Source organism: Poecilia formosa, unplaced genomic scaffold, assembly GCF_000485575.1.
Source record: "Poecilia formosa unplaced genomic scaffold, Poecilia_formosa-5.1.2 Scaffold32, whole genome shotgun sequence".
Classification (NCBI taxonomy): Eukaryota; Metazoa; Chordata; class Actinopteri; order Cyprinodontiformes; family Poeciliidae; genus Poecilia; species Poecilia formosa.
Window position 1 is genome coordinate 60,120 of NW_006799971.1, and position 19,424 is coordinate 79,543.

At 37.2% G+C, this 19,424-nt stretch overlaps 1 protein-coding gene across 2 annotated transcripts in view; it reads right to left on the bottom strand.

Moving 5' to 3' along the window:
• LOC103136359 (noelin-2-like) overlaps positions 1–19,424 on the bottom strand; it is a 37,775-nt gene that overhangs the window by 9,917 nt on the left and 8,434 nt on the right. Inside the window, exons 2-5 of one of the 2 annotated variants that reach the window (XM_007549562.2) lie at positions 16,312–16,461; positions 13,368–13,523; positions 5,676–5,895; positions 4,520–4,626 (exon numbers count right to left, since the gene is read on the bottom strand). In XM_007549562.2, the coding sequence (XP_007549624.1) occupies positions 4,520–4,626; positions 5,676–5,895; positions 13,368–13,523; positions 16,312–16,461 (633 nt within the window). Of the gene's footprint in view, positions 1–4,519; positions 4,627–5,675; positions 5,896–13,367; positions 13,524–13,636; positions 13,737–16,311; positions 16,462–19,424 lie in introns of those variants that run through there. The other variant, XM_016670328.1, reaches the window with a different exon arrangement.

Genomic DNA, 19,424 nt, shown 5'->3' on the forward strand with positions numbered 1-19,424 from the left:
ATCTGTCCAATACGCCCGTCCCTCACTTCCAACATCCATCAATGATTAAGTTACATAGTTGCAAATGGTCAATAGTTCCAATTCACAAGAAATATAATTATGCTAAGACAACTTGTATGATCTAATGTATGTCAGAAAATTACTACTACATCAATCCTTCACAAAGACAGTCACAATCACAAAGACAGTTTCAGATTCAGTTACATACGTAACAGTTTCATTGTAAGGTAATGAACTCGAACTCTGTTTACAGTGTGGGCAAGTAAAAACCTATCGGTTTAAGGAAACCTAGTCTGACTTAGTTTTTGGGCAGACCTGTGAAGACACTGTTGCAGTAATCAAGTCAACTAGTATCTTAGTCACTTAAACCTGTAGGATTAGCCTGAACAGCTGTGAAACTTCAAGCAGACGGCAAAATATCTTCTCGCATGCAGCGCATAAATGTAGGGGACCGTAAATATACCTTTTTACCAAATGTTGTATCCAGATTGTCCGTTTCATCTAAGATACAGTATATATTAAAATCACTATATCAGTGACAGTTGGTATTTACTGCCCACCTTACCTCTCAGCCTTCAATCTTTTTGATATTTAAGGTTACCAGATGGAAAATGTAAAAAAAGCAATCTCAAAAGAATCAAACAAAATAAATACCATCTGTAAATGTCCATCATTTTCTTCAATATAGAGTAGAATAAACCTTTATTAATCACAGTGGGGAAATTCACTTGTTGCAGCAGTTCAATAGGAAAACATACCCCACTGAATATAAAAATATCTAAAAAATATATACATGTAAACAGCTGTACATTAATCATGTATCTACAGATGAAATACAATTTTAATTAAATAGAAACCTGAAAATCTCAGCAGGCCCAAATGATTTAAATCATTAAGTCATAATGACCTTTCTCCTAATCATCTTTGACCTCATTAGTTTTCATATTAATCTTTTATTGAATGTTTTCCTTAACCCTGCACTTCTGAGCAACCCTCTTCCAGCAAAGGTGCTTTTCCACTGGCAGGCAATTCAATATTTGGAAGCAATTCATTATTTGTCTACGTTCACTCTCTCCACTGCCTTTGCTAAAACTAGAGACAATCTACAATTCTAAAACAGAGCAATAAATCAACGTTCAAACTTCTCATTCTGTTTGCTGATTGGTCCTTTAGAAAATCAACTGGAGACAATCCGAGTGAAGGGGAGAAAACCCAGACTGTGCTGGAAGGCTGCAGCCAGGCCACCTCTCCTCTCCAGTGTGTTTGCTCTCTTCCTTCATCTCTGCTCCCATCAACAGAAACCTTGACAGATCACGAAATGTCCACACTTTAGAAGATGTTCTCAAATACTGCGACAGATGTTGGCCTGCCTCAGAGAGTGAGAGTAAATCATGCAAACACACACATATGCATTCATACTTTAAAGACCTAATAAAGATTTCATAAATGTCAAGCTGGGACCCTGTGCTGACACTGTAGTCAAGGATACCAAAGAGTCTGTGAAATGGACATTTACTCATTTTGACTCACATTGTGCATGTGTGAATGCAAGTGTGTGCAGACAGTGGGTTGGCAAAGCTAAAAGGAGTCCTAACACTTCAGATATGCAAATACTTTGAAAACAATAATAAAATATTTGGAAGAGAAAATGCAGCTATAATACTGCTGTCCAGGTACAGTATAACTTGTAACAGCTTTCTCAACTTGATGACAACTGTTATAAAAGCTGCATTATGTTTATCACAAGCCACTAAGAACATTTACATTATATTTCTATTAGTTTTGATTTTCTGAGAGCACAGAAAATGCAGGTGATGTGATTTTTGTAAATGTGCAGCTTAGAAAGTGCTGCATGGTAGTCCACTATTTTGCCATTCCAAATTATTAAATCATCCGTCTATGTGGCAACTGTTAAATAGATTGACTTTCAAAAAAGGATATTGATTTCTAATTCAGTCAAAATTAATAAAGCTTCTGTTCTCTGATTGGCTGGTAGAAAATCTACTGGAGAAATCCAGCTCAATAGGAGAAAGCCCAGACTGAGCAGTGAAGGGAGTTGAGTTGTGTAGAAAGGCAATGACCAGGACGCCTCACCAACAAAACTCTTCAACAATCCATGGTCTTGAAGCATGCATATTCATACTCAATTGTGAAATTTAGATCATTCTATGGATTATTTCATGCTTTATCTGTCACATATGTATGGTGTTGCTGTTTGAAAAATACGCAGTCATTGACTGGATGCAATCTGCTGGGTTTCCTTGAATAAAAACTTTCTAAACTAATTTGAATAATTAACTAGGACTTGATAACTGTGATTGATTCAAATGTTTTTTTTTCTAAAGTGCCTCAAGAGGACATTTATTGTGATTTCATAGATAAAATGAAATGAATTTAAAAAATCCTAATGAATTAAATCTGGTTTCTTAATCATCATACTGTACTGTGCCATCAACACATAGCCATCAACACAAAAACAGTCTTAAAGATAGAAAAAATCTGTCAGCAGAAGTTGAGATCTTTTTATATTTTCATTGTGTTATATATAGAACACATACAAGCAGCAAATCCTGCATTTTTATAAGCTCTACTTGTTTTGTTTCCAGAATGCCACACTCTGAATGGAGAACATACATTATACATCAATAACCATCAAGATGGAAGATGAGGAAAGAAGATCCAAACAGACATCAGAAATGTGAAGGACCTTACACCAGTGAACTGGAGCTAAACGGGTCATGCAACTGGAATACTGATGCTTTGCATGGTTCCCTCCCATTACAGGGAAAGCTCACACAGCACGGGTCAGCGTGGCAATATAAATCACACCTGGCAACTGGGAGACAGTCGCCTTGACAACTAGCTAAATATGTGCTGCCTGAGCAGACTGTTTTGTTGTGTCTGTGTGTGCATACGGTAGAAGCGAATGAAGCTTGTAAAGAGTGAAAACAAAGTGCACAACAAAGTCATGTTGGAAATAAGACAGAGAAAATACATTAAGAAGAATGTCGAGCTTTCCAACCATGTGGCCGTGGACATCGTCATTTACTATGATGACAGCTTCTACAGACTTCTAAACCAGACCTAAAAATACTTTATCAAGGGCATCCATTTTTATTACTTTATTTATTTTTTATATGGCTTGAGAAAAAGCATCTAAGATTTCCTTTTCTTTTGACCGTGCCTACAGTAACTTTGTGTCCATAAAAACTTCAAGAGCATAAAGGGAACCCAGACATCCAGCTCACAATCCAACTCTTAGCAAGAAGGGATATACAGCTGAAACCAGATATTTACATATAATGTATGAAAAGCTACAACATTTTCTCCTCATTGTCTGACATTAAATCTGACAAAAGTTTTGTAGTTTAAGGTTAGATAGAAATTATATATTGAAAAACTGTCTGTTCGCTAGTCTTCAGAGTAACAAGAGAACATTTTGTATAACTTTTTTAAAGTCTAATTCTTATATTCAGACATAAAAACATTTAATTAATTGTTTAGTTGCTTTTAAATGGTATGAATTAACCGACCAGAAGCCTTACATAGCATGGCATAATTATCTAGGCATTCCCAAACTGTTTAAAGGCAGACTGATCTTTATCTAAACATCATAAAAAATTAGCTGTCATTTTTCTAGAGTTTAACAAGTAAATATTTTTGCTCATCCTAACTGCTTGAAAAAATAAAATATTTATTCTGATTTAAAGTTGGAAAACAGAATAATGCATCTGTGTCTTTGTTAAGTGTATGTAAATATCTAGTTACAACTGTATACTTTCTGGCAGGAAAATTTACAATCATATCTGAAACCTCACATTTTTGGTCATTAATGAAGACCATAGGACACAGAGTCTAAATGCAGTAAGAGCAGAAACTGTGATTTTTTTATTTTTTTATTTATTTTTTTTCATCTCAGTTGCATCTTGGCCATGATAGACCAAAGTAGTCCCTGCCTTTCAGCAGACGACGGCCCAGTCCATCACTCCTTCTCTCATAAACACACCAGAAAGCTGAACTCCTGTGTTTGACCACTAACCTGGACAGGAGATTCAACGTTTTAACATCTGAGATTACTGCCTGAGTTGGGCTCTGACTCCCATCCTGACTCAACTCAAGATGTTAATCAAATCACATCCCAATTCTGATCACTTTTAAAAATAAAAGATGAGAATATGGAGTTTCGAAACAATATAACCCGTTGTCCACGACCACATCTTTGGATTCTGTCAATTACCAGCACAAAGAGGACTGGTTACAACTGGAAAAGGCTTGACTTTGTGCCAAGAATGCAGCATTTACTTTCCTTATACAAGAAATAGCTCATCTAGAACTCCCTGAACTACAGTAAACCCCCAAAGTATAGAGACCCTACAATGGTCAATGTTTTCCTTTTCTACATCCTTAAATATCTTCATGCCAGTTAATCTCTAAATTCTTTAAAAATGATTGCGTTTTTGTTTCTAAATATCATTCAGTCTTTTTTGTAACAGTTGATCTTTGGACTTCATGCACCTACCCTGCTGTCAGAGCTGGGAATCATGGCGTCAGTCATCCAGGAGCCAAAGCGAGACCCTGACGATTTCACAGTGATCGGGTTGCTAACTGCAGTCAGGCGACCACAACCTGAAACATCCCAGAAAATTTTTATCATATTTTTTACAAAAAAGACAAATGAATGAAATGAAAGGTCTCAGTTAATTCATAAGGAGTCATCAACTGTTAATTTATCACCCTTTTTATAAAATCTTTCTCAAAAATAAATATTGTTTCTGAGGAATTTATATGTGCTTCTGATATATAATTGTACTGCAGTGTTAATAAGCTAAACAAAACCGTAACCTTAAAGTGGCACCAAACTCTTATCTGAAATTTGCCCCAATTTTTTTCCTTCTCCAAACAGAATCCCTGAATAACTTGTTTCTGTCTTGACAAACTGTCTTTCAAAGGTCGTGATGTACTTTAAGGGGGCAGTATGATGTATTTTCCAGGCACGTAGTGTCTTTTGTTAGCAGAATAAAGTAAATATGTTAGCTTCAGATGTTATGAAAAAGATGTATATCCAATACAACTTAAGAAATTTGACTTTGCAATTTAACATCTTGAAATTGGCCTCTTGTGAGCTGGAACTCTATATTTACTCTACAGCCTGGAGTGCAAGAAAGGGAAAGAGCACAAATCTCCAAATGTCAAACTGATCTTTTAAGACTACATCACATTTTGTTGCTAATTAATTTCTTTTTATTTAATGGTGCTGTCATTTCCTCTCTGAAGCAATGAGAAAGTTATGCTGTACCAAAAAAGGACCTCTCAGCATAACTGTGATTTATGTTAGCTCTAAGATTAAACATGTTGGTCATTTTCTGTGAGATGATCCTTTTGTGGACATTTTTAAAAAATCAACTCTTAACTGATGTAATAACGGCTGAAATGTGATTTTTTTTTTATACCTTTATTTATTCTGTTCACCTCTTGGATCTTTTGTTATAGTCAGCCTTTTATTCCTTTTCCATTTACTCTGTGTTGTGTTTTTAAATTAAATGTCACAAAATTCTCAGGCAATCAGTAAATGCATAGCCGTCCTAACTGGCATTACTCTCCTGCCAAATTAGAAAATTCAAGCCCTGGGAGTCAGCCCCAGCAACACATTTTTTTTCTGACCCTTTAACACGTACCCAGTTTGTTCATGCAGCTGTGCAGCCTGGTCTCCAGCAGTAACACCCGTTGCTGAAGTTCTTCATAGTCGTATGCTCCAACCTCCTCCTGAATGGCTGTCAGGATGATCGATAGGTTGAGCAGCTCCATTCGCAAAGTGGCCAGCATCTGCAAGTCCAATCTGTACTGCTCCACCACCGACAACAGGGGCCGCAGCTGAGACATCTGGCCCTTTAACTCCTGGTGGTGCACAAGAGATGGAAAATGGGACAGGTTACAGGAACTGAGCAGCAGAGGGGCATAACTTAGCAACTGACCTGCAGAGTCCATGCCTGAAAGTGACAAAACAGGAAGTTCAAGGTGAAAAAAGTGGCATTTGCAGTACTCTTGTTATCAGCTAACATGCTTGTTATTTTTCGCTGAGAAGCGTAAACAGTAAGAGGGTGTAGAGAACGGTGGATATCCAAGGCTCAGACATGTCCTGCAGGCATTTTCCTCTCATCGCACCAAACCGAAATGTTCTGTGTCCTGTTCATTTATATCAGTCATCTCTGCATCATCACTGTCCAGAAAACAGCAGCTCATCTTTTAGATGGTGTAAAAAAACCATGGAGTGATTAATTCTGGATTCTTCATGCAGAAGAAAGCTGAAAGTGAACCCACAGCTTTTAGATTGCAAAATGATTGATCTTCCCATGTAGCCAAAGTGTGACACACTGGTAAAGGCATTTTGCATCACTAAGGCACAAAGTCCAATAGTTTTATAAAAATTATATATATATATATATATATATATAGGCTATATTTTATATAGCCAAAAAAGCACAACAGCCCTTAAAACCCAATTAAAACAGTCAAATTAGCAGCTGTTTCCATACCTCTTCATTTGAATGTGATGTGAGATGAAAAGTGTGGTTTTATTTTCCTAATCACTGTCTCTCAGTTTAACACTCATCCTCTCACAGACTCAGATTATTATGTGGTCAAAATGTAAACAGTAATTAGCTGCCTGGCATTTCCATCTTTAAACTTCATCTTCTCAATAAGAAAACCCGCTGACTTAACAATCCATCCATCCATTTGTTGAAGCTCAGTCCTGCCCAGATTCTCAGTATCAGCTCATCTTAATAGAGACACAGAGAATAATAACATATTTGATTGTTTGAATGATTTTGTACTTCAAGGGCCCTGACCCAGAAATTGTTTGACACTAGCCTGTTCATCTCCTTCCTGTGCAACTCTGCTCAAAATATCTCACTTACAGCAGATCCAACAGTTCAGAGTTTGTTTTTCATGGAGCAACATTGTTTTATGCTGGCAGCGCCTCTGTAGAGTCAAAAGATGTTAGTTGTAAAATGTATTTAATTTTAATCTGTATTTTGCCAGTTAATATGTTTATTTTGCATCAACTTAAAGTAGCCAATAAATGGAAACATTATAAAATGATTACTTACATCTTTGTGTTTTAGCTCTTAAGATGGTGATGAGGATTTCAGTGCTACAATGAATAAATAAACTTTTGAAGGTTTTAAAGCTAAAAAAAATCATCAGTAAGTTTCATCTTTGTTTGGAGAAGCATGATGCAGTTTCAATTACGATCAAACTTGGAATATAAGCTTCTAGTTTGTGTTTTATTTGTCTCTACATCTGACTCCAGAGGAGTCGGTGCCTCAGTGATGAACCTCGTCACTAATCACAAAAATAAGCAGCAGAAGTTCAGTTGGAAATTTTGTGATGCTTGGCTAAAACCTCTTTACTTTCACAAATGTGTTTACTTGAGCAAAATATTTTTTCCTCTCTTCTGTTATTCATGACCTTATTTTACACACATTTAACTGCTGAGACACTGTGAGTCATGTTTTTTCTGCTTCCATATTAAGACCTTTTAGCTCTCCTTGGAGATGAGCTAAAACTAAAAGAAGAAAATCTGAGGATGGGGGAAAAAAAATCACATTACCAAATGCAAAGCACCCCCAGAACATGCTGGAGGGAATACACGTTCCATCTGGCCCGGGAACACTTCAAAATCCCACAGAAGGAGATGGAAAATGTACCGGAAAAGAATATGCAGGGGCTGGACTACAGTTTGCTCTGACCCAGATAAAAAGCATAAAGCTTTGTGATTTAAATTTTATAATTCACAGCAGATAAATCAGGAACCAGAATGAAAACTGACTTTAGTCTACAAACAGCTTAATGAACATCAGTGTTGGTATAAATTATATATAGGAAGTAACTGTGTGTTACTGCAGAAGGATAAAGGGTTTTCATTATGCAGATGCCTGTTTGTCTTTAAATTGCTGCACAACAATTAGCTGTGTGGAGAAAGGATTCTGAGTTCATATTCAAAAGAAAAGGGAGTTTAAAAGACGTTTCAGTGGGAAGACAAAGGCGTCATTATCCTGTCAGAACAGCAAAACTCCCACACACAAATAAACACAGCGACAAATCAAGGAAGGACATTTACTAATCAGTCCATGTCCTGCCCTGCCGTTGTGGGAACAGTTATGCTCACTGTTTTCCTCCACTTTATCATGTTTAAAATATTTTCAGCACAATTTCTTTCATGTCATTCATTGCCTTTCAAATGGAGTGGAATCAAGTGGAAGGTGGTGAGGGGACCTGTTTGACCTTTCATGACCTCTAAAAACATTTCTTAATATCTTTAAAATGATAGTGGCACAAAAGAAAATGTTTTTCTGCACCAGCACAGATGTTTGACACCATTTTTGTCTGATTGAATGACCGGGGGGCTAAGTTCACTCAGAGATGCCAAAACAAAGTAATGTGTGAAGTAACGGTGTGTTACAGACCCCCTGGCTTTTAGATTATGCTTGGCAAGAGATGAAAGGCAGACTTTATTAATATGCAACTCTAGCACATTAATACAGCTTAAACCAATCCGTTCTCGATGGAAGGATGGATTGTTCCGTTAAGTAACAATTCAAATATAGTAAAAACCCTTAATCTTATTTTTCATTCCGTTTCTGCATTCTATTTTCCTTCTGTTTATCGCTCTGACCTCCAGCTCTTCAATCACTTCCTCTGTGGTGTATAAATACTGTTCAGTTATTGATAAACCTACTGTAGTCGGGCATAAATATTCAGACATTCTGCCACATGGTGCGAAGGCAAAAAGTTTATGACTGTGAACCCTCCTCACCCCCAGGAGCATCAAGCACATATGCATATGCACACAAACACACAACCACAGACATACTGCATAAAGTAACCAAGAACAGACCCCCTGGTTTTTAGATGATGCTTGGCAAGAGATGAAAGGCAAATGGATTTAGGGGAAGGCAGCAATAAGCTATATTTGGGGAATTAAGGGCGAGTTGTGTGTCTGTGCGTTACTCCTGCTGTGGGGACTTAACTTTGTTTATATAATCATTATGTAGGTTTTGCTTCCTGCTTGGAGATAAAGTTTAAAGACCTGTGATGCAAATTATCACAATTCTGAGGATGAACATGCTCCAGTGTTGCAGTAAGGCTTATGGAAAGACAAACCATCGTTAAATAGGCTATATTATGTAAAATCGATTTTTTTTTTAGCTTCACAACAAGTGATAATATTGTGCTCTCACCAAAAACACACCTAGAGTACTGTCTGGATTCTTCATGCATGTTTGAGAAATCCTTGAATCTCCCCTATAAGCGTTCGTATTACAGAGCTCCCCTTCCCTGCGACTCCCCCACTCGGCTCCTTCAGACAAGCAGCAAAATTGATTAGCAAACAAAATGAACATCTGCTGAGCTCATCAAACTAATTTTATATAAAACGTTGATAAAACTTTGTTAAATGCTTAATAGAGGAATCTTGTTGTGATTACATACTGAAGGCGGCGTTTCCCAAAGAAAAAGCTTCTTAAAGAGACAGAGGCCCAATTCCAAGGTGTTAGATAGCAAAGTTGAATTACTGGCAAGTCATGTTTCAAATATATACAGGAATTGTAGAAAAACTTAAGGTAACAGTTATTTGATTGTATTTTAAAATGGGCCTACCTTCCTGGAAAAAATATAACAAATAAAATATTTTTGATTGCGTGATATCAGTAACATGTTTTTTGAGGAATATCTGGGATATGAAATGATGAACACTTTTCATTTACAAAGAAAATGGCTCAGTATCCCAAAGAGATATCTGGACTTTTTACAGAGACACCATTGTTTGCAAAGTTTTTCTTTACAGCAATGCATTATCCAGGAAGATATTTCCCCCCTGATGAAGTCTTCATAGTTTAGAGTGAAATAATTGAAACCCTGTTGGGTAACACTTTATTTGATGGGGGTTGAATAAGACTGACATGACACTGCCATAAACATGAATAAGCCTTCATGAATATTTATGACTGTTGTCATAAAGTGTCATTCGGTAAATTATGACACTTTTAATACAAAGTTGACAATATTCTAAATGTCTTTGTTATGACAACTTGACATTAACCAAGAAATCATTACTGATATACATTTGTTATAAAAGTATTACTGATTGCACTTTAAAAATTAGGTAACTTTATGTTATTAAAGTAAAGTTTAAACAGTAATGATTTCTTGGTTAATGTCAAATTGTCATAACAAAGACATTTTGAATAATGTCAACTTTGTATTAAAAGTGTCATAATTTACCGAATGACGCTTTATGACAACAGTCATAAATATTCATGAAGGCTTATTGATGTTCATGACATGTGTTATGTCATGTTTATGACAGTGTCATGTCAGTCTTATTCAACCCCCTTCAAATAAAGTGTTACCCACTGTTGTGTATTGTATTGTAGATACTTGCTGTAATTTCTGACATATTTGTGATTAGTGTAAATTTGACTCATAACTTTAAAAGTTTAGCTAATTGGAATGTTTTATGTTTTTGTAATAATGCAAATGATATTTTTGGTTTCGTCTTTAACATTATATGCATTATGTAATATAATGCATAGGAAATGAAATAGGTTGCACGATTTAGAGCTAGTGGGGGCTGCTACTGCAGAACCACTATGCTACAGTACTATTACTCTTTACGCATTCTGTGAATACTCCCTCGGGATCCAATAGTGAATGAAAAGATACAGTCATTTCCTCTCCTATGCCAGCAACTTCAGGCAATTGGCGTAAGGTGAGTGAATCTTCATCAGAGCAGACAGAGTGTCTTCAGTGTGTAGCATGAAATTAAGTAATCGTTATCTGCTGACCAAACCAAAAAATAGTGGTGTCCTGCTTTTGCTAAAGATCAAATTGTGGATGATACAGCAGGTTGAAAGAAAAGTGATGCTGGAGCTTTGTTTTCTAAAGCAAAACATGCAAAGCAAATATTCAGCAGGGGATAAAAATAAAGAAAGTATTTATTTAGAAATTATAAAATCACATTCATAGTCGTACACTGATATGCAGATCAGTAAGCAACTTGTGGTTCTATGCTTTGCATATCAGCCTCTGTCAGGGGGAAGGTGGAAACAAACCCACCACACACAAATAGAAAGATGACTAATCTTCCCACTGAATCACCCACAATGTGTGGAGTGAGGCCTGAATTTTTTGTTCCTCTGGCAGATTCAGGTCTAATGTGAACTTTTAACTTTACCAGCATTCTTCTTATGAAGTCCTAACAATGTTTGTGAGAGACACATTCAGAGACCGGACTTCAGTCTGGGGAGGGAGCTAAAAAAGAATCAAGCTGATGGCAAGGAAGCCTTCCAACCTCAAAGACTAGAAGCTCATCATAAAAGAATTAAGTACAAGTTGAAACATGTAAAACATGACTTTGTATTGTTTTAATTTATCTTGAGACATCCTTCTCTTGATTCCAATCAGAAATAAATGTCTTGGTTGAATGAAAATGATTTAAAATCTAAATCTGCTAGGAAGTTTGAATAGTCTTGGGCTTAACTGTAAAACATGATCCGTTGGTATACTTATTCTTAGAGATCTGGTGCTCAGCACAAAGACAAGTAATTGAGCTGGAAAAACTAGGTTTATTTCCGCATGCATTTTTTAGATTGTTTGTTAGGTTTTTAGATACATAAAATATTTATGGTTTGTGATGAAAAGAGCTGACATCACCAGGATGAAGTCTGTATAGCTGTTTTACAATGCCTTACTAGTTGTGTTCTCATTATCAGTATAAATAAATATGAGTATAATCTGATAGAACTCATCAAATATGGTTTGCAGCCAACAGATATTTTATTTAAAATGATGTTATTTGGTTTATTTTTGACAAATGACTGTTACATTTTTAAGATTTCCTTTTCTTGAATATCATGTCTAAATCTTGAAATTCATCTGAATTAACCTGAAACAGCTTTAGCTCAGGTCAACATCTGTAGTTTTAAAATCAGATCAGAATGTCAGACAGCTGCTTCACAAAATTAGGACAGTGGATAAAGGTGGGATTTGTCAGATATCCTGACTTAATTAAGCCTTGACTCTGTCATACAAAAGCAGCAACACATATGTTACCATGGCGATTTATCCTGCGCTGTTAGTCAGCCAGGATCAGTTAATGCTGTCTTTTTTGTTCAGTCAGCATTCACGGCAATCAGACACCAAAGGGTTCTGTCTGAGATTCTGTTTTATTATGTGTCTGTTTTGTTTTCTTTTGTGTTTCTTTTTGTTTTGTTTTTTTACACACCACCCTGCATTAAAATGCTGCTGACTTATTATGGTATTCAGGAAGGTACTTTTATTATTTTAACATTACAATGTCAGAAAATGCCATTATTAATTTTAAAATGACTCATATGAACCCTGTTACTGTTCTATTAGGTTTCTGAGCATATTCTAGTTTGACAGAAAGGCCTTTAATAGACCACTGCAGTGATGAGTGGATTAGAGAAATGACTGATAAAGGAACAAAGATATTGTAATCAAGTGAAGCCATATTAGTAGTGGCATACTTTACTGATTAATTTTAACTTAAAATCATTTTTACAATGTAAATTAACTTTAGTTTAGCATATAATTAAACAAATGCCCAGTTTAAGTCACAATATTTAAAAAGTATTTATTTACATTTTAAAAACATAGCTTGTTAAAATACATGTCTGTTAAAATACATTTCATAAAATGTCTTGATTACCATTAAGCTGCCGTTGCACTGACAGTTAAGAAAATTGTCAAATAAAACAAAAGTATCACAACTCAAACAGGAACTGAACTATAGGTCAAACTAAAGGCGATACATTCAGGGACCCAACATTTTATCAACATGGTTCCCAGATACTGCAAAATGTTGTATTTAATCTTGACCTGTCATGTTTACTCTGTAGAAATATCGATAAAACGTGGAATGTTTTTGATGGCACAGGCGTTTCCCAGTGATATCATTGCAGAAAATAACATAACTGAAAAGATCAACGAGTCCAAATTAAGAAGTTGAACATACGTATTTATATTTCTGTCAATAAAAGTAGGGCAAATATCAAGGGTAATCTTGTTAAATTGTGTTGCTCATCATGTAAATATAAACAGCATTTACATTTAAGATTCCTTCCATAGAGGTTTTTTTTTTTTTTTCCATGACAAATTTTGTCTCCCTGATAAAAGAGAGAGCAGGCAGGACGCTTGGGCTTGGCACGTGTAAAATCAACATTTTCACACCAAAAGTTATGCATTCCCTGTAGCGACTGCTTTACTTTGCATGTACCTAAGAACCTGACTCTTTATGTGCAGTGCTTGTCTACTACTTGCTACTTGCATGTTTGTGTGTCTACCTGGAGGGTCTTAGAAGTTAGAGTGCGGGGACTGGCCACATACGTGTGTAAGTGACCATCAACTCCCCTCAGCAGCGGCTCAGAGTCTCGAACATACTGAAGGTCTCTTGATGTTCGCAGGTCCACCACCTCCATGGACTGACTCACATTCTGCACCTGATAGAGAAAGCATGAGCAAATGACATGTTAATATAATAAAATCATTTTTTAGTTCCTTCAAGATGACGCTAGAATTTTTTTATGGTTAGTTTAAGCTGATTAGTTGGCACCTTTGATGCAGTGAGCCAGAGTAGAACAAAAACCACAGGAATCCAGGAAATAACCAATATCATAAAAGCTATGGGGATGTAAAGGGGAGAAAATGGGATTAGCCTGAAGAAAGCAGCAAGGAGGAACTGAGAATGAGCTGTACATGGACTGGGAAGCTTGATTACTGAACAAGAAACAGATGGCTGAGAAAGGGTTGCAGGTGAGAAGAGAGAGACAGTGGCATAACCTTGCAGAGGAAGATTTGCTCCTCAAAATTCATTACCAATCATAACTTCATTTTCCTGTTTGACCAAGACTTGATTTTTATAATTGTGTAACTAAATGTATACTATAAATATATAAAATCTGACAAGCTTGTATACATTTTTTTAGCCCCCAGAGCCAACACTTTGTTGAACCACCATGAGCTCTAAGCAGTTTGTGTCATTTATAACAGCCCTTTTGATTCAATTTAAAAGGAAATATGTCAATGCTTACATTCCCTTTAGGCTATAGTTTTTTCAGTATTTCAATTTGTGAAACTGTGTGCTGAGATGTATTTTTAATTTTTTTTTTTTGCATTTTCCATTAAAACAGAAGGCACAGAAAAACCCACAGTAGATTTTAAGATCTCACACTGTTTTTACACTCAAAGCAGTTTACAGTTCAGAATTTGATATTTATATTGTGCGTTTCTGTAAGTGGGTGATAAGGTAAGTTTCTGAAGGAGTGTGTCCTTAAATTCATTTTAACAGAGATCCTCATTAAGTGTGTGCTCCTCTCTCACAGAAACAAGCACTCCCACACTGCTGCTCATTAACAATCCTGAGATTCTAACAGATGCATCAAACCTCTTTTGATACTGAATGTTAAGGAAAAGGGAAAAAAACAACAAAAAAACATGCAATGACCCAGATTGTGAGTTGTGAATGCAGAAGTGATCAACAAACAAACAAACCCACCCACTCACTCATCTCCTCACTGTATCTGTGAGAGCCGCAGAGGCTGGAGAGGAGCAGACACACCACGGCATACAAACACACACACAACTATTCCCACTCACAGCAGGATGTAGGTGTCACTTCCAGAGACACGCTGAGCTAATTAAGATTCATAAACACACAAGCTTCCTGACAGGAACGGTGTTGGGAGAGGAGTGGGGAAGCTGTCTCTGATTGTGTTCATCCTCTGCCGCCTCTCATTTCCCTCCCGTTCTGTGTGAAGACTGTATGCTCTCCAACACCAGCAGCAAATGAGGAAAAGCGCTGTAGTTGTTTTGTCGTTAACATTGCTTTGGTTCACTTTTGCTGTAGGGAAAATGCAGCACTCCTAAATCCTGATGTAAGATCCTCACAGCGGTGAATGCAGGGAGCAACGTTTGCTGGGCCGACGATGTTTAATAATTCATTGTTCCCAGTCACAAATCATTTTTATTTCTCTCTTGGGGTGCATATTGATGGAAATATACTTACATGGCCAGATTCACAGTCTTTATATGTATAGGTGCATGCACATTTACATAGAAAACAGTGTTGGAATGCTCATTTTTTTGTCCTAAAGTACTTAACAAATTGTTTATTTCACATCCATTGATCAGGGTTTTATTTTAATATTAAAATTTGCTGCAGGGTTTGGGGAATGATAGTCTTCAGAGAGATGACCAACCGATGTTTAGTGCCTGAAAAAACAGCTCATACTCATAATTATTCACATTTTGTCATGATTCAACAAATATCACTGCACTTTAATTACCTGTTTGACCAATACATGATTTTTAAAATCTTTTAATTATAGATTGTTACGTATGGGGTTGTCAGTGTCATGCTGTGCTGTTTTTCTGCAAGAGGAACTGAAGCACTTAATGAAATAGATGGCACAATGAGGAAAGATCATTACGTAGAAATATCAAAGCAACATCTAAAGACATCAGGCAGGACGTTAAACTTTTAAATGGTCTTCCAAATAGACAATTACTCTAAGCTTACACTGGGAATTTCAAAGTGGTTTAAAGACAACAAAGTCAGTGTTTTGGTGTGGCCATTACAAAGTCCTGATCTCAATCTTCCTGAGAATTGGTGAGCAGATCTGAAAAGGCGTGTTGGAGCGAATCAGCCGACAGACCTGGCTCAGCTGCACTAGTTCTGTTAGGCAGAACGGGCCAGAATTCAAAACTACTGTGGAAGGAAACCAACAATGTTATGGTTGCTTAAACATTGTTTAAATTGAGTTTTAAACAGTCATACAGTTTAAAGCTCAATTATCTCTGATAATAAGGAAATGCATGTGAACTTCTGAATTCAAAAAATGTTCTGTTTTCTGACACAAACAAATTGAACTCCAGCTGTAGATAGATGGACATGCCCTGAGCTTCACACTGCTGAGGTGAACAAATGCTTTATTTTCCACATATTTACTAGGGTTGAATTTGAAGATCTGCTGGCTTCCTGAGTAACTGACAGCATCTAAAGGACTCAAACAATATTGATCTGTCAGCGATGCCTGTTGAAGATCTGTCTGCATTCTTCTGTTCATTTTTCCATATGTGTCAAAGCAAAGAAGCCGATGGTGAATCTTTCATTTAAATGCAAGCCCCCTCCTCCTCCGCACCTGCACCGCTTTGCAACGCTGACCGCCAGCTGAAGCTTAGATGAACTCCAGAATTAGACAAACACAAACATATACCCAAAGTGCTCACCTGTTCAGTCAGCAGGCGTAGCTGTTGGTTCCGAGGGTCTCGTTTGCACAGGTTTCGAGCTGGGGCGACTACCGTGCACACACACCGGCCGTCCGGATCTGAGGCCGTGCTGTACACTTGCCAGCCTTCCTCTGAGCCAGGGTACAATCCCTGCACAAACACACGCACGCACACGCGCACACACACACACACATGCACACACACACACACACACGCACACACAAGCTCAGTGTAAATGAAGTCACTGTGCATGTCAGCTGTGCTTTCAAGAGTGCAATGGATAAACAAAACAGAAGAAAAGCCTTGGCTCTTATTTGTGAGCATGCAAAGGTTACTTTAGTTCAGTCTGATACATATTTCATATGTGTTCCGACCTTTTACACTGTCACTGATTTGAGTGTTTTAATTATTGAAATGTATCTAAAACTTCAATAACCACTGGTTGACTTTAAAGCCTTTCCTTGTTGGGATTGTCAGCAACATTCATGATCATTTAAAAAGGGCGTGGAATGTTGAGCTTTTTCCTTTTGCCTGAAACCATCTGCTTGCAACAAATAGTCTGAAAAAGCTCAGTTTGAGTTTGGGAGAAGATCTTGATTTGTCCCTCTGTGACTGGTGTCAGAGGTTGTTCCACATTGCCAGCAGTAAGTCAGGCTCAATTCCAGTCAGAGCTGGACTCCACCGCTGTTGCCCTTTGTCACAGATTCTGTTCATAACGTTTATGAACACAACTTTCAGGCGTAGTCAAGGTGACGAGGTGATCCGTTTTGGTGGCCTCAGAACAGTATCTCTGCTTTGTGGTCCTATTAGCTTCATCAGGTTATGATCTACAGCTTTGCTGAAGTGGCTTGCAGCCAAGAGTGAAGCAGAAATGAAAGATGAGGATTAGAGCCTCCTAATCTGAGTGTCTCTGACCTCTAGCGGGGTTCTTCATTGGAGAGTTCTCTCCTCCTGTTTCAGATTTACCTGCTGCAACAAGTATCTCATTTGCAACTCGTCAACCAAGAGCTCCATCCTAGAAATCTCAGGCCCCCTTTTCCCTGAGCCTTGATCTGCAGTGATCTTGTCTTGTCTGTATGGTGGTATATAATGTTTTTTTTTCTAAGTGAATAACTAAGAGAGTGTTGTGTTCTCAATGGAAGCCAATAGGGGTTCTTAAACCTTTTTCTCTTGTTTAGTAGTGGTCATTAATTTTTGTGCTACACCGAAGCCAGAAATGATCCTTTGCTTTCTTGGGACGGGGCTGTAATGCTGATGCCTCTCTGTTGCCTCAGTTAGTTTTACTCCTGTCCTTGACATACTTGGTCTGGTTGAATATATTTTTTGCTGAGTACCATAGCAACAGACAAGCACTTAGCAAAATTGAGCTTCTCACAAGTGTTTTTTTGCTCTCCCTCTTCCTCCTGTGCACAATTAACCTTATACAAAATGTCATCAGGTTGGAGATGACCTAACTTAATTTTGTTGTAGTTATTGACTTTTTTAAGTTTCATGTCTATTTATAGGATCCTAAAGAGAATGCTATAAATATAAATCTTATATCATTGTGCTATCTTTGAAACTTTGAATCAATCACCTTTCTTATTCTTTACTGCTATGCCTTCTGTAAAGCTCAATTTACACAGTTCTAATTACATTTTCAAGATAGTTATTAATGTTTTCTGAGCCTGTTTGTGTTGCATTTCGTAGGGTCAAGTAAATGTCTTTCTACAGATGAATCCACAAAGTTATCTTGCTTTTTACAGAGCCAGCAAATATTGGATTAAATCATCAATGATTCCAATTGGATGTAAATTTCCCTTTTTTTGTGTGTATTTTTAAACCTTTTAGGCGCCACTGAAATGATGCTTACTGCTTAAACATGAGAGTGCCTGGGCTCTCTCTAATTAAGATTTCACCAGACTCTCAATTTGACCTACTTACTAACGTTTTAGAACAATGAAGAGGAACCGCTGAGCTCAATCTGATGTTCCCCAGCCTGTCACAGTGATTTGGCCGCAAAGCCTCTCTAAAAACACTGAAAAGAGAGTAGAGACACAGGAGGAAACTGGGGAAAATGGAAACTGATATGGACATAAAGGAGCATGGAGAGAAACTTCTGATCGGGCTTGATATGACAACCTGATGTTCTTATCACAGTGAGGTTTACAAAAGCAGGGGATTATTTGTTCTGGAAGACGTGAACTAGACAGGAATTTAAACACTGCTTGTGCTTGTTGCATGATAGAAATAAAGAGGAGATGACATAATCAGACACTTCGAAGAGGCTCTAATGCTGTAGGGCAATGTAAGGAGTCCTGTGCATTAATACATGGTAGAACCAAACATTTTGACTTGTCTGCTTGTAACTTTGGCATAATTGAATTTGAACTGCAAAACTGCTTTGAGGAAAACCACTGGCGGATTCACAAAGCTGATTAGCCAGAAGTCATGATTTTGTTTAGCAGTTCTACAGCAAATACGTTGCTACGTTTTCTTCATAGCAAAGCAATCGTTACAGACAATAGAGAAAAATGAACAGACAAAAAGAATAGAAAGAATAGAAACATATCTATGCATTACCAGGAAAGAATAAATATTTTTTTATGCTCCTAGACACTCAAAGTGCACAAAAAATAATAGTGACGATAATGTTTGCTGCTCATCAGGTAGACTGAAGAATCATTCCAGGACCTGAACCTCTCTCTCACTGCTGCACTCTGTGCTCTCAGGTTCAACCAGCCATTATCATTCTACAAACAGACTTTTGTACTGGTATAATTTAATTTGCAAATCCTTGGCTTTCTACCAGGATATTTATCTTCCAAAATGTCACATAATCAAAGCATCTATGGTTCACAGTACAGACCATTACTTTTAGTGTTCCCTCAGAATACACAGTTTGGCAAGAAGGATGTTGAATTCTATTCTGAACAGCTTGTGGGCTTCAGCATGTGGCCATGGCAGAATGCGGGATTTTACGCTGTTCAATTCATGTATCGAAACATTTACCAAGAGTAGGCTCTAAATCACACATCAGCTATTGTTATCAACCTCAAGTAAAGCCATTTGGATTACATTGGAATCTGTCATGAACTCATAATAACCATTATCAACAGCTTACTATGTAAAGT